Source organism: Poecile atricapillus, chromosome 2 (assembly GCF_030490865.1).
Source record: "Poecile atricapillus isolate bPoeAtr1 chromosome 2, bPoeAtr1.hap1, whole genome shotgun sequence".
NCBI classification, from domain to species: Eukaryota; Metazoa; Chordata; class Aves; order Passeriformes; family Paridae; genus Poecile; species Poecile atricapillus.
In genome coordinates, this window is record NC_081250.1 from 29,501,827 (window position 1) to 29,517,871 (window position 16,045).

A 16,045-nucleotide genomic window follows, 5' to 3' on the forward strand; every position below is an offset into this window, starting at 1 on the left:
GTTCTGGGTTCTACAATGACTTCAAGGCCTAGTATCTTGGGGACAAAACCCAAGTTTCATGGGGAGATTGTGTGAAAATTATTTGTACTCCTATTTCTTAGGAGATACTCATACCAGAACGTTTATAGCTACAACCACTAAATCCAAATTTTTACATTCCTAGGATCACACTAAAAAAAGTATTTCATTGATAGTTGAGACTGGAAAGTGCTATCAATCAGGCACAAAATAAGCATGCTTTTGACACCTTAGCATTAACTAGTTGATAAACAATTCCAACTTTATCTTCATACTCAGCATTCAACACAGACAGAATTTTTTTTTTCCTTCTTGATAAAGGACTCATGAAAACATTTTCAGTCCAGAAAAGAGCATTTTGCACACCCAGTGGCCTTGTGTCCTGAACAACAGAATTGGAGACATGTAATTGATCTGATTATGAAGGGCAAAAGTAATTTATCTTTGAAAATTCAGTAAAATAAAGTTTTACCCTGAAGTTCCCCAGAAATAGGGTCAAGGAAAAAAAAGATGGTCTAGAAACGAAGTGCTAAATATTGATGTTCATAGAATCACAGTAACTCACTCCAAGAGAACAGCATATAATAGGTGGGGATATAAATGATATAATGGGTTAGGCTCCAGAAGGATCTGGACAAGCTGGACACATGGGCTGAGGCCAAGGGTGTAAGGTTTGAGAGGGCAAAGTGCCAGGTCCTGAACTTGGGTCACAACAACCACACCCAGCACCACAGGCTGGGGCAGAGCAGCTGGAAAGGTGCCCAGTGGAAAAGGACGTGGGCGTGCTGGTTGACAGTGGCTGAGCATGAGCCGACATGTGCCCAGGTGGCCAAGAAGGCCAATGGCATCCTGGCCTGCATTAAAAACAGTGCAGCCATCAGGACCACACATGCACAGAAAAAAATAAAGCCACTTTAATTTCTGTTTCTGAGCATTCAAGCACAGCACATCCCCTGCAGCACCCCCAGCAGAGATAGAGCACAACAGCAAGGCAGGAGTTAACAGTTCAGTACAATCAGTCAGCCACGATGAGCCCTTCACAGAAATATATAACTAATAAACTGTCATTTGCTAGCGTCAGTTTGTTTCCTGTCAGGATGCAGTACCTTTTTTGAAGTGAAAATGAGCTTCTTTAGAGACCAATTTACAGTTTAAATTGCAATTTTAGTCTAAGTTAGCAGCACTTTAAATCTAGTCTATCTTTAAAATATTTATATTAAACATTACTTATATTTATATTAAATATTAATTTAAAATAATGAAATGCTTTATACGGTAACTTACAGAAATTACCTACCAAAATAAGGACCACTGGATATAAGAGAGGAATATTTGATTTTTCCAACATATCCACTAGTTCCTGGGTTTCTTGAATGGCACATCTTTTATCCTAAATTAAAATAAATGTTTAGAATTACTGCAAACAACAATTATGACATAAAAATGGAATTTGAAGATCTGATATTTATTAAAAAAAAAAGATGATACATAACTTTTTTTGGTTTTTGGGGGGTGTGGGGTTTGGTTGATTAGCTGATTGTGTTGAATATACTTTTATGGTATTGTCTGGTAAAGTTATAGATGTTTGAAAAAGAATGACATTAATAATATTAATAACCCTTTATATACAACCCTTATATATATATATATATAAACAAACAATATTAAGGGTCTTGATTGGTCTCAAATATGGTTCATCTAAAACCAACCTGTTCTCATACATTGACCCAAATACAGATCACATGGCATGCACATGTTCCATGGGAAACACTAGTTTAGACCACAGTAGCACTGAATGCACAGTTAGACAACTTCATGTATGACAGGCCTCTCCTTAAAATAATTCACTTCTATACAACTGTTATGAAAGGAAATGTTAAGCTACTTCAGATTTTATCCCACTCGTTCAAGAATTCACAGCTGGTTAGCACCACAGAGAAAGAAGTGTGAAACCAAAGGAGAATGAACAGACCAGTATCTCAAAGGTCTAGTTTAGTGCACATGAGAAACACTAAACATTGAAATGGACACAGTACATGAGGACAAAACTAACAAACAACTTATTACTCAAATATTTAATTATTATTTACCATTACTAGTAAGTTTAAGGGTAAATAAATAGCATGCATCCTCACTACTTACATTTACACAAACAAAATTGTAGCACTGTCCTGAAATGATGTTTTGTAGATGGCTATCATTTTTGCTTAAAGATATTGAAATAGCTTCAACCTGATTAGAAAAAAAAAGAAAAAAGTCAAAAATTGTAATTCAGCCTTAATTATCTGCTAAACCTTCCACCACTGTGGCTGAGTGATTTTAAATGATTTTAAACAGGCAACTATCATTTCCATTACAAAAACTGAAAATTGCTCAAAATTTTGGGGCACTCAACAGTGAAGCATGGAGCCCAACATATGTGGAAGTATGGAAGTATACTGCTCAGGGCAGCCATTCCAGAAACAGCCCTGGAAGCACCAGACATGAGCACTGCTACCTGGCTTAGAATGCTCAACTGTTTCAAGAGATGAAAATACTGTCCATAAAACAACCTAATGATTTTAGACCTCTAATTCTGAGAAAACCTCTACAATACAAATATAAATATATATATTTTGTCTTCATGAAGTTAAAAATAAAATAAGCATACATGAAAGACCAGGCGCACCGGTATTCCAGGATTCTGCCCAGAACAGGAGTACAAGACTCATCTAGAGTTTCTCCTTTAAATAATTTCCTCAATGAATACTTCAAAATACTTTCTTAGGCACAGACATTATTTTCCAACCATTAACACAAGCTAAGTAACTATCTTACCCCAGTTAAAATAAAAAGTAGACTCTATTGCATTATCAGCTTCAAGATTGCCTTAAATAAAACAGTAGCAGAGAGTGAATCTGTTCCCTAAGAGAAGATAACACTTTGAAACAAAAAAAAAAAATCTTGAAATTCAGGAGAAAAAAAATCTTCACTTTACTTCCATTAAATTAGCAAATCCCACTGTTTCACAGTACAACTGAGCTTCATTTCTCCCCAAAACACATATTAAGCATCATAGCAAGCAACAGAAGTAATAAACTGCTGTGCTCCCCCAAAATGCCACTTAATCCACAATCCAACAAAAGTACCAAATACAACATTTAAAAAGGCTTTGCAGTGTTATGTAAAGCTGTATTTGTTAATTTTTTTAATAATTGGGAGCTAACTTGTTTGCAAAGGAAGGTGGTTTGAAACCAAGAAGTTGATAGTTATGCTCTAAAGAGTTTAGAAACATTTTGGGCTCAAAATTTGATAGCATAAGCACAAATTGCTGACATTTAATATTTTAAGATTTAAAAAAAAAAATCACAGAAGAGATGAATTATTTAAAAATACTTGGAAAATGCAATACTCCAGGGGTCACCTGGCTTGAACCTCTGAAGATGTAAAATCAGAAATCCCTGGTACCTTTACAACCTTGCATGTACTTCAATGAACACTAGCCTACTGCAAGCCAGTGTCTTTTGACACTGACACCCCAGAAGGCATTTGGAACATGATCCAAGGCAGAAGGACCACCTCTATTTTTATCTTTGAGGTATTACAATACGTGAGGCTTAAGCATTGATGAACACTTAAAAATTCCTTTAGCGTATCAGAATTTTAATTTAACTTCAACCATTTTATTAAGTAGCACACTAGCATTTTTTGACCCCCATATTACCCAGCAAAGATGAAATCAAAATTTCTATTGGAAAAGTGAGTACAACTGCCTAAGTAGAACCTTCAACAAATCATCAATTAACTAAATTAATACAAATTCTATTTCCCATTTAATATCCTATGCAATAGTACTTTCGTTAAAATTAAAATTAATCAATGTTATCAAATACTTTAAAGAGCAAAAAAATTACCTAAAAATACCACCTTGATAGAAAGTGATTCTCACATAATGTTTCAGTGTTTAAATAAAAAGGAATAAATGAATTTGCTTAATTGCCTCTGGTCCTTGTAATAGCTGATATACTTTAATGTTTTATAGTTATCAGCTGCTCTGTACTGACTTTTAAAGTTTATTCAATATCCACTTCCATAAAAACAGAAACTAATACCAGGACATTTGGAACCTGCAAATTTATTTAAAGTATATCAGAATTTAAAATCACAATTAACAGCAATGCAGCAGATGGACAATACAATCATTAAAAATTTGGTGATTTTCTACTAGTGAAATGCTAATTCTTTTTCTATTTGAAAACAACCAAATGTTTTTATATCCTACTCGTGGATAGTTATCCAGTCACAAAAATGACACACAACTTCATCCAGTTGATTCCATTTCATGTGACAGCAGCATTTTGTCACTAAATAAACAGGAGTACATGATTTCCAGTCACAGAAGAAAACACTGTCAGCTCCCATTTAGGTTGTTTTGCTTCACAGTAAATGGCTAAGTAACAAATTTGAGGAAAAACTGAAGTTATGTCTTTCACAGTATATCTTTATGTATATCTAAGTATTAGTCATACTGTTTAAAATAACACTGACTAAAGTACTCTTAAAATACTTCACAAGCAACAGCTGTAGCCTTTAAATTTTTTTAGAAAATATTTTTGTTTTCTTTATCTTATTAGTTCAATTTCTAGGTCTTTTTTCCCCCTGTTATTGATATTATCATATAACTAGAGCCTCTTTCAGAAATCCTTCTAAGAAAATTTCTTTTTAATTCTTCTTTAAGGACATTATGTAGAAGTTAACAAATACCCTGCAAACAAATATGGCTGCTACTAAGAACTGGAGTCTCAAAAGTACCTAAAATGTCAAAATACTGGTCCCAGATAATACGTACTGAATTATTCCCAGTTGGTCTCTTATTTAGATCAATTACCTTCCAATTATCCCCTTTGAAAAGGCCCAGCTTTCAGTGTGGTATATCTATATTGCTTAAAATAGTTATTTTGCACAAAATCAAATCTCCCTCAACAAGGTACTGTGCTTCATTTGAGAACAAATAGGCTAGCGCATATATTCTTTCTAAGGTTAGAATTAACTCAGAGATTTTATTGTTTAAATGTATATGGATAAGTTATGTCCTCCTACTAATAGCAGAATAGTTTACACAGAGATAAAAAAGAGAAATAATAATGCATCTGGTGTCAGTGAAATGGAAATATACTTCTGCCCCATCATACAGAAATTCAGACAAGGAAAGATCTTACTCAAGTCTGACAATTTTTTTCACTTTTAGATGTAGACACTTAATAGATATAAATTATGATTCTATGCTAAATACAATTCTTTCAGAACAAAAACAATGTGCAATGTCAAATGACATTTCCAGATATAAAGCAGCAATACAGGTTGGTAGAGAAACATATCCTTCTAATAATTAACACACCATGCAGAAGATCGACAGAGATGAATAAAACCATTGCAGAAGTAACATGATGCAAATCAGAAAATCTGTAATTTTTGAACAGTTATTCCGTGTCTCTCTAGGTAAAAGGAACTAGTGATATCATCATGCAAGAGATATTTAAGAATCACCCCAATACCAATCTAAATTTAAGCAATTGCCAAATGGTAATCATCTTTGGGAAAATGGAAATATAATAGCTCTATTAGAAAGAATAATGAAAAAGGAAAAGATAGTTAAATGCCAGTAGAACATTCCATCAATATCCTAAAGCACAGGCTCCTATGAGCACTCACTGTGAAGGAAATGTGCCCCTTCACTCTACAAAAAGGCTGATTAATTCAATTTTGCATTCACAGCTCTGAAGAAAAACAACCTACTCTTTAATTGGTTCAGACTCCAAGTCAGACTTCAAAGTAACAAAAGCATTTCCTCTGTATCATATTTGTAACAATTTGGGCTTACTGAATCCACAAAATCTAAAGAAAATTGCCTCTCTGTTGTCTGGAATCAATTTCTCCTCTAATCTAATATGGACATTTTAAGTAGATCTGTAAGATGCCCCTCTATGGCACAACTGGGCAAAAGATGCTTCCTTCTTGGTAACTTCCACACCTGGTGTTAATCCCTTGTAATAAATACTACAATGACACAGGAAGTCTCAGCTTCTGTTTTCACATTATTTAGACCATTTCTTAGGAGTAGTAGCAACCAGAAACACTAAATTAATCAGTCAGTTGAGAGCCATAGAGTTGTACTTACTTTTATTTGGCTTTTCAGAGATTCAGGAAGGAGAAAACCTACTTGTGCAAGAGTTTCCTTCACGTTGGTGATAACACAAACTTGTTGTGATAGGTTGTCTGTGATCAAGAAAAAAACTTAGTATTCACACAAAAATAAATAAATCCAAATTACTAATCTGCTAAACATTGTCTTCAATCCACATATTGTTGTTTCTTGACAGAACATTTTCAACAGCTGTAAATTTAAAGGCTACAATGTACAGTTAATGCAACTACATAATTCATAGAATATATGTCTCAAAATTCAAATTATATTTTATATTATTTTGTACAATTTGAAATCATTACATAAGGCCTGTCCCCAAAGCCCATTTAAATCTATTAACAGATATTTGTACAGGTCCACTAGATGACAATCAAGAAAACTTTTTGAAAATTTAATCCCTCTTTTCACCTCAACAGATAGCTAAATGCAGTGTAAGTAATATTGAGTAAATAAAGGGGAAAAAAGAAAAAAAAAAAAAAACAAAAACAGGAGGTAACATAAATCCTATTCCAAACAATACAAACTAAAAAATTGCCAAAAAAATTTATTATATCATTTAAGGAGACAGAAGATGTAACTATGCACCTCAATAGCAAAGAAGTTGCAAAGTTGTGACAAAGATCTTAGCCTGGACAACTTCCAAGATCTTTTACTGGTGGGGCAAAATACAGTATTTTGTTGCTACCAGGAACAACAGTTTAAAGTTATTGCCTAATCTGTTCCACATAGACAGTATTTCAGAAAATTAGTCATTTCTCTTGTTACTGACTTCAGGTTTTAGATTTAGTGAACGTTTTCCTTTCTTTAAGCCAACAAATTGAAATTCAAGTATTCAAGTTTGAAACTCTCAAGTCTAACTCAGGACTTTATCCTTTGGATGCTGAATTAACATGCTGTTGGGGATTAGGTGCCCTTTTTTTCTTTTAGTTCTGGCTTGCCCATGGAATTTTTACCCATTAGTTGCGGGGACAACCTAACTGTGGGTACTTGGTGGGCGCTTGACAAAAGACAGAGTTTGGCCGGGCCCAGGGGGGGAAGGGGGCAGGAAAAAGGAGGGTGGGAACAGTTTGGCGGGCTTTCTTCAGCTTCGGAGAAGGACACGTTGGGTGCAGAGCTGTTGTGGTGGGGAGAGGGGAATTTCGCCATCACCCAGACGGAGCTGCTGCTTCTTCTCCTTCTTCCCTTTTGTTGGTGGCCTCGCACCCCCTGTCCTGCCAGGACGTGTGGCAGTGCCATGCACCGCCATGGAGCTGCTGATCCACCTCATCCACCAGCCCAGGATCTCAGCTCATCCCTGCTGTTCCAGCCGACTGTTCCTCAGAGCCCTGCAGGAGCACCGGGACTGACTGCCCGAGGGGTTTGTGAAAACAAAGCCTCTCCTCCATCCCATCTCAGCCGAGAAAGCTGTCCCGGGGCCCTTGGTTCTGTTTTCTTGCTAATGCTGTAGTTATTGTTGTTTGTTTGCCTTGTTATACATACTAGTAAAGAACTGTTATTCCTATCCCCAGATCTCTGCCTGAAAGCCCCTTGATTTCAGAATTATAATAATTCAGAGGGAGGGCGTCTACACTCCTTCATTCCAAGGGAGGCTCCTTGCCCTCCCTAGCAGACATCTGTCTTCTAAAAACGAGACACATGCAGAACAAAACATAAAATTTCCAATGTTTTTGGGGTAGCTGTTCCCTAAGCTACTAGGAACTTCACACACGTAAAGTCTAATTATTTTTAATGCAAACTCAATGAAACTCCAGAGACAGAAATATACCAAACACCTCCACAAAATAAATTAGGAGTGAAAGACAAGGCAAATTATAAAAATATGGGCTAACTGGTCTTCAAACAAATCTGGATATAAACAACACGTATTTGTTGCATGTGGAAAATTATTTCTATAATTACATAACATACAATAAGTTCAATCAGATGCATAACTTCAGTAGTGCAGAAACATCTCACTTTCTATTGTAAACTCACAGACTTCTTTATAAAAATAGACATAAAGACCTGAAAATTAATTTTAAACCTGGTGTAGAGTTAAAATTATTGGAAAGTGACTTGTGATTTTTCGGCAATTTTCTGTGAGCAGGAAAAGTGAATTAACCACTGAGAATTCCAAAAGATAATTAGAATGATTTTTTGAATCATGGATATTTGTTATGTCCAATTTTTATAATGTGACAACAAAAATAGTGGTAGCAACTGACTTTGTATTAAGTTAACAAGTATGGGGAGAGAGGAAGAAAGGGAGAGAACAATAAACATCTGCTTATAAACCATCTCAACCAGATGGAAGTGAGAATTAAAAAAATGCATGGCCAGTTCTCACAGGACTAGAAATCAGAGGATACCACAATTGTGGGAGAAATTATCTTCCCATAGATTCACTGGGCAAAGAAGTATACTGAACATGCATCACAGTTGGCTTCTACTTAATAGAGAATAACTTTGCAGTCTGAAAAAATGGAAAACCATATTGAATTCATTTCTTATCAGCAGAAAGAAACTAATGGGTAGATTGAAATCAGAGCAAGAGCCACTTGAATTTAGTACTGTACACAAAGTGCAGATACAAGATAGATATACATAATAAACCAGACTAGCATATCAGATTTCAAGAACTCAGACTCTATTGAACCACATAATTTAATGAAGAAGGTCAGATTGGAGCTATTCCGAAAATTCACATGTGGAAGAAGGCTGTGGAATCCAAAAAGGCACCATAACTTAGGCTCAAACAGTTATTTTTAAAAAGAAGTCTGTAATCAACAGCAAGTGTCAGAAGTATTCTCACAAAAGATCGTTCAAAGGCTGCAGCTATAAAAACTCATCTCACTACTCTCTCCAGCTCTCTTAGATCTCTAATTTCCTGTAATATAAATGGGAAAGGAGAGGCAATTACAAAAAAAGCATCTAAGATTTGCAGGCCAAGTTTAATAAAGAAGAGAGAAAAACCAATGAAGTGTGGAAAACTGTATTTTTTATATGGAGAATAAACATAATTTTATAAGGGGAAAGTATGTTTAAAAAGTAGGAGAACCTTAAAGTAATGGTAATACACACATTGAAAAGATGCTGCATGCTTTTAAATGATCAAGAGAATGTGTAAAGGAAGTCTAGGAAACTATAATTTATAAAGTCATCATAGTAAAGCAACAGTTCTGTTCCAGTTGAGTTGAAACTCAACTTCCATTTAAATCCAAACTATTTCAAGTGGTCAAAAAACATCCATATGTTAATTTAGACTGCACCTTTTCTGCATTGTGGGAAGGAAGACTGAGTGGAGACTTCCTCCTCAAGACTGCCCGTGTCCCATTTCTGCTAAGCTGATGGAGCTGTCACTCAGCATAGTCACACTGAACCCTGTGAGCACAGCTGGAGTGCTGGCTCATAACTCCACAGATTTCATGAGCTTTGCTGCCTGACAGTAAAACTGTGTGCAGCATTTCATTCCTGGCTTTCAGAATTCTGTTTGGGTGAACAAAATAGTCATTCTGGAAAGCCACAGCATGGCCACATCACAAAGAATTTTAATATTTAGCTAAAAACATTTTGTTTTCCATTGGACCGCTGGATAATTGAGGCTGGAAGGGACCTCAGGAGGTCTCTTGTTCAAACTCTCCAAAGCAGGATCACCCACAACCTCAGGCCTGGCCACTCAACCCCTTACTGCTTTAGCATACAGTCAGTCCAGGCAACCTGTTCACTTCTTGGTTGTCTGTCAAGGGTGAAAGAGCTTATTCCTTTTATCGAGTTGGAACCTCCCCTGGCTGGGTTTTCATGTTTCCTCCTGTCCTCCCACAATGAACCACTATTACTTAACTACTTAAGTTCTTTAACTTCTTTCTGCCATAATTTCCTTTTCATCTGCCCAATGCTTTTTTAAGTTGTTTTCTCACTATTACATTACATATCAAACTCTGTACCTTGCTTTGGCTTCCTCTTATTTAAATTTATTATTTCCCTGGAAATTTCCTCTCCCCAACACATATCACCCATTTACCACCAGCTTCGTTCCAGCTGTACTTGATAATGTAGTGTTCTTTATACACATGCATCACATTTGATCCCTTCCAACACTTTGAACATACACTCAGAACATATTTTTTGCATGAAATAAAAAATAGTTATAACTTTACACTGTAAAATTTAAACATTGAATTTCCCTATCAGGTGGTTTTTTTCATTAAAGCTAATTTTGATACAAGATTTCAGAATTTATTCCATTAAACCCATTTTTTTCTACATCAGAAAACTCGATTTTCAATTTTTCCACACCCTCCTTTGATATCCTGAAAGCTTTAGATCACATTATTATTCAGCAACACCTGCCACAGTCTTTATCCTAGGATCATACCCAATTATAAATTAAAACATGTGCATGTTTATGGAGCTACTATAGTTAGATGATGTATTAAGTGTACTCTAATGGAAGACTTAGAAGTTTACCTTGAAGAGCATGCCACAAACAAGCAGCAATTAAAGTAATACTTTGTTTGTCTAAAGATAATAAATATCATATCCTAGAGAACTAATATCATAAGAAAAAAAAATGCATCTGAATGGCAAACAGGTTTTAGCCTACAGACATAAATTTTTTCTCTTAATTGCACATATATGTGTGTACATACACTTGTTTTTGGAAACATGCTCATACCACACCATTCTTAGTCTGCTATCACATTTCCTATTATTTTGGAAGCACATCCTAATCATCAAAATGCTTTTGAAGTTTGCAATCAATTCCAAGTAGTAAATTAATTTATCAGAATTCTATTAGCACTTTCTACATAGCAATGGTTTGACTGGTCTAGAAATTCAGTATGGTTTTCACTGGCATCTTTAGAAATGTCTTTGTTATGAGATGCTACTACTATAAATAGAAGAAAAATTAACTAACTACTGTCAAGCACTCATTCACGCTCAAGAGAATGAGTTGAAATTGTTATTTTAATAATATAGGTAACCAAAAATGTCTATTTTTTATTGTTGTTTACCCATTCCTCATGTCTCTATAGCCACAAAAACTAAAAATCAAACTTGACACTCACTCTACCAATATTAGTACGCAGGAAAGAAAGGAACATTTTGTAGTAGAAGACAAGAAAAGAGGGTTGTTTTCACCTGGCAGTAGCAAGTCCAAGGAGTGTTCCCCGCCTGCCAGTCTATTTCTTTGGCTCAGAGCTGAGAACAGCCATTGGTTCATAAGCATGCTCAGCCTACCTCGCATAAGATCTTCACCCTTTGCTAAACAAGGCTTATCTCTATTTTTATTTTTACATAAAGTCGCATGGTTTTTGCACAGAACACAACTCATAGTACATAGCTCCCAAAAGCTAGAAACAGTTTGAAGGCATTACAGTATTTTTCTTGGCACTCGCAAAAATCATCATTTTATCTACATCAACAGATACTTCTTTAGCCAAATGTGAAGGCAAATTATCCAATCTGAAAATGCATGCTCTTGTGAAAAAGTAATTAATAAAGTAAGGCTCTTGAGAAAAGAAAAACAAGAAGGGGGAGGAAGACAGAGAGTCAAACTGTAAGTTACAAACTTCTTCTGAGAAGCACCATTTAAAGTTTACATGTTGCAACTGGAGTTCAAAGTTATCTACCTCGAGGGCAGTAATCCTAATGGAATTTTTTTAGGATGTTTTGTATTAGCCTGATCTTAACTACATTTCTAGATGAGTCACCCTTATTGTAAGACAATGTTTTCTTACTTCAAGACTATTAAAAATAGGCGTGTGCCACCTTGTCTGCATACTCTACAAGTTTATACCTGCTTAACTAAAGAAAAGCATTAAATTTGCTTTTTATAAAAGTTATAAAAGAGAATTGAGGAAGTTAGGAAACTAAAAAGAAATGTTTCAAGAAAAGAGTCTCAAAAGAAAAATAACTCACTAGTCTATTTACATCAGTGAAATGTTTCTTTGTGTTGCCTTGAATAAGAATGATATGCAAGCATGTAAATATCTAAGGTAAAACAAATGCATGTAGGGATATATGTTTTTCTTACTTCCACCTGAGTCAAGTTTAGCAAGCTGAAATCTGTTGAATTCCTGAAGAAAAGCAAAAGTTTTGATCACTAATAAATATAAACTGCAGATGACATAAAATTTGGAATTGTAGTCACAAAATTAAACATGTACACTCAATAGTTCTTCGTCACTACTGAATTCATCGAGAGATAAAATGTGCATCCAGCACAGTAAATGGGTAACTTGATAATAAACAAATCAGCTGTGAAGACTGAAACAGCGGTGGGGAGTACTGTGAGGCCAGAGCCCTTAGCACCCAGCACACTACTAGCCCATACTTTCAGCTTCTGGGATATCTCCAGAGGATCTTGACAGCATGCAAGGTGGCATTTAGAGGGCTGGTATCTTGCAACTCAACATGACAATCATGTAGGACTTCCCCCTCAGGCACTCTATATGGCACAAAAAGTGATAAGCAGGAGCAGATCACTTACAAGAGCATGTAGTGATAGGACAAGTGGGAATGGCTTCAAACTGAGAGTAGATTAGATTCAGATTAGATATTAGGAAGAAATTCTTTACTGTGAGGGTGGTGAGGCACTGGAACAGGTTGCTCAGAGAAGTTGTGGATGCCCCATCCCTGGAATTGTTCAAGGCCAGGTTGGATGGGGCTCTGAGCAACCCAATCTAGTGAAAGGTGCCCCTGCTGGTAGCCATGGGCTTGGAACTAGATGATCTTTAAGGTCCTTTCCAACCTAGGCCATTCTATGATTCCATGATTCTACAATATAGCAACTCATAGTGGGTTCTGAATTCAGAAAAGCAGACGCTGTGATACAGTCAATTACCCAGCTTGTAGGAAAGGCCTAACTGAGCATGCCTTGGCTTGAAGGATGGTTGCCATTCTCTAAGGTGAACTGTCCTTGAAGGTTTCCCATAGGTGCAGCACAGCACAGCAGAACACAGCTAATAAGATTTATTCTGTAAAACTATCAACCATAAGACAAAATGATGCCGTACAGGGGTACACCAAAATGATGCTCCAAAGGACAAAAATATATTCTCCCCTCAAATATGCTTTAAGTGTGGAATGAACTGTGCATAAATCATCTGCCTAATATTAATTTACATGGTTCAGCTGTCCACTACCAAAATAATTCATGCTATAGCCACCTGAAGATCTGAGATTTTCAGCTTTTTGAAGGGCACAAAATAGATAAGGCACAACTTTCAAACTGCTGTCTTGGAGGACTAACAGTGCCAATTCAAAACCCCATAAAAGATAATTAATTATGTAAGATAACTCTGCTATGCAGTGTCCTAATTTGCTATGAAGGATTCATTATACTACTTGCATAATGAGCAAAGAACACATACAGCTTCTGCTTCCTGAACTCATGCAATGCAGCAAGAAGCAAATCTAAACTTCAACAATCTTAAAGTACAGATTTCATAGAGACCCCCATAATAAGACTACTGCTGCTACTGAAGCAGATATACTGCATGCTACCACAGCAAGAGGACATTAGATAAGTAAAGGGATTAACCTGATTGACCATCATGATGGTCTTCATTTTTACTTTAAACTACACAGGCTTTTTTTAATAAGCAACAGCTGAAAAATCTTGTACTGGCTTTAAGGGAAAAAAAAAAAAAGTGGTAACATTACACACACACATATATACATAAAACTAATATAACAAGTAATCTCCTTTAAAGACATGGGAGATTAGAAGCCTTTGTATACACAGAAGCATGGAAATTCATTTGGATCATTTATTTTTGTTTCAAGTTTGTAATTTTTTGACCACTGAGGAAGAGTCTTGCTCCATCTTCTTCACTGTGCCCCATCTGGCATTTATACACACCGCTAAGATCCCTGTGAGCCTTCTCTTCTCCAGACACAACAGTCCGTGCTCTCACAGCATATCCTCAATTGAAAGATGTTCCACTACTTAATCATTGTCATGGCTCTTTGCATGATTCTCTTCAGTATGACCATTGGTCCCTGATGCGGAAACACAGAAGTGGACCCAGCACTCCAGATGTGAGCTCACCAGCGCTGAACATAGAGGAAGAATCACTGTCCTCAGCCTGCTGGTAAATGCTCTGCTGACTGTAGTCCAGGGAGCTGCTGGCCTTCTTTGCCATAAGGGCATGTTGACAGACCCCGCTCAATTTAGGGGTGTGTTGCCACCTACTGTTCAATTTCTTGTCCACGAAGACCTCCCAGGGCCTTTTCTGCAGAGCTGCCTTCCAGCTGGTCAGTCCCCAGCCTGTATTGATGCTCCCCAAGGGCAGGAGCTGCATTTCCCCTTGCTGAATCCATGAGACTCCTGTTTACCCATTTCGGCAGCCTGTCAACTACTCCTCCTAATACCACATTATCTGTTGTCTTGCTGAGGGTGCTCTGTCCTCTCATTCAGACCATTAGCGAAGATTTTTGTCATAGACCCTGAGGGTAGACCACTAATGACTGGGCTCCAACTGGACTTTGCTCTTTTGAGCCTGACAGTTCAGCCAGTATCAATCCACATCCACTTTTCTAGTCTCTGCTTCATCAGACTGTCAATGAGAATGTCATGGGAGTTAGTGAAAAAAGCCATGCTGAAATCACGCCAACCATATCCATTGCCTTCCTCTCATCTACCAAACTACACATTTCATTTTAGAAGGCTATTGTGTTGGTAAAGCATAATTTCTGGTTTGTAAATTCATGTCAACTACTCCCTGCCACCTTCTTTCCTTCAAAATGTTTGGAAATCCTAAGTCTGAAAGCTATGAATGTGGAACTTCTAAGAATCCTACAAAAAGTAGGATTTTCAAAAATCCCAGGCTTCTAGCTATGAAAATGAGAGCCCATCACCTGTCAGAACCAGAAATTTCCAGACTTCCCAGATCTATCTTTTTGATTTGTGCCTGAAGAATTCAGTTAGGTAGTTCTAACAATACATCCAACATTAAATATTTGCCCACTGTAATAATGAGAGTGAGCAACTAGCCAGTCACCCACCATGCCACAATAGCACACAGGCTTTGCTCTGATTTTCTTACATAGAAACTGCATTCTTTTCTCTGGAAAGGAGTTTTTAATCCAAAGCGAAGTCACTTTCTCTTCAACTGTTTCTGGGGTTTTATCCCTCAGTTCTCAACAAGGAGTCAGGCAAGGGTCCCCTGAATCACTGCCTATCACTTTACAATAACCATCTCATTATATAGTATTTGAGAATTCTTCCTTTCCTACATTGTTTTTAGAGTGAGTCCACCTAGATAAATCCACTCTTAAACTGGTATGAAACCACTGCTACCAGAAAAAAGAGGTTAACCAACTGTTCAAGAAAATATTTATAAATCAATGAAATACCTTAATATCACATAACTGCTATATCAATTTAGGCAACAACTGCCCTTATGTAAAACAGTGAAGAGCCCTCAAGAGTTAATATTTAATTTTTACTCTACTACATAGAATAGAAAGATGGAACATATTCAGAACTGACCTGCAAATTAAAGAAAAAAATTAATTTTTTATTCATTATAAGGTCCCTCAAAATTAATCTCTATTTGACTGTAATATACACAGCTTTTTATAAGGTTCTGTATTCTGAGAGAAGTAAATAAAGACAAATATGCCTCATACAAAGATTCTTGTAAACAAGCTAAAACAACTTGCCTAAGCACATTTTATCCATCATATAACTTTTCTTAAAGACATTTCGAACAATCACACACAAAATACTTAATTACAATGGGGAATATGCAAACTGAAGTCACAAGGACAAACACTTACCCTTAATGATTGATTCAGCTGCATACAGATCCCGCTTGTAGGTCACCTAAAGGACAGACAAGCCTTATTAGATTT

The 16,045-nt window shown here is 36.4% G+C and overlaps 1 protein-coding gene across 3 annotated transcripts in view; it reads right to left on the minus strand.

Moving 5' to 3' along the window:
• CRPPA (CDP-L-ribitol pyrophosphorylase A) overlaps nt 1-16,045 on the minus strand; it is a 108,057-nt gene that overhangs the window by 47,979 nt on the left and 44,033 nt on the right. For all 3 annotated transcript variants that reach the window (XM_058833145.1, XM_058833144.1, XM_058833143.1), the window contains 4 exons: nt 15,971-16,016; nt 6,176-6,273; nt 2,161-2,250; nt 1,316-1,408 (listed from right to left, as the gene is read on the minus strand). In XM_058833145.1, coding sequence (XP_058689128.1) covers nt 1,316-1,408; nt 2,161-2,250; nt 6,176-6,273; nt 15,971-16,016 — 327 coding nt within the window. The remainder of the gene's footprint in view (nt 1-1,315; nt 1,409-2,160; nt 2,251-6,175; nt 6,274-15,970; nt 16,017-16,045) is intronic.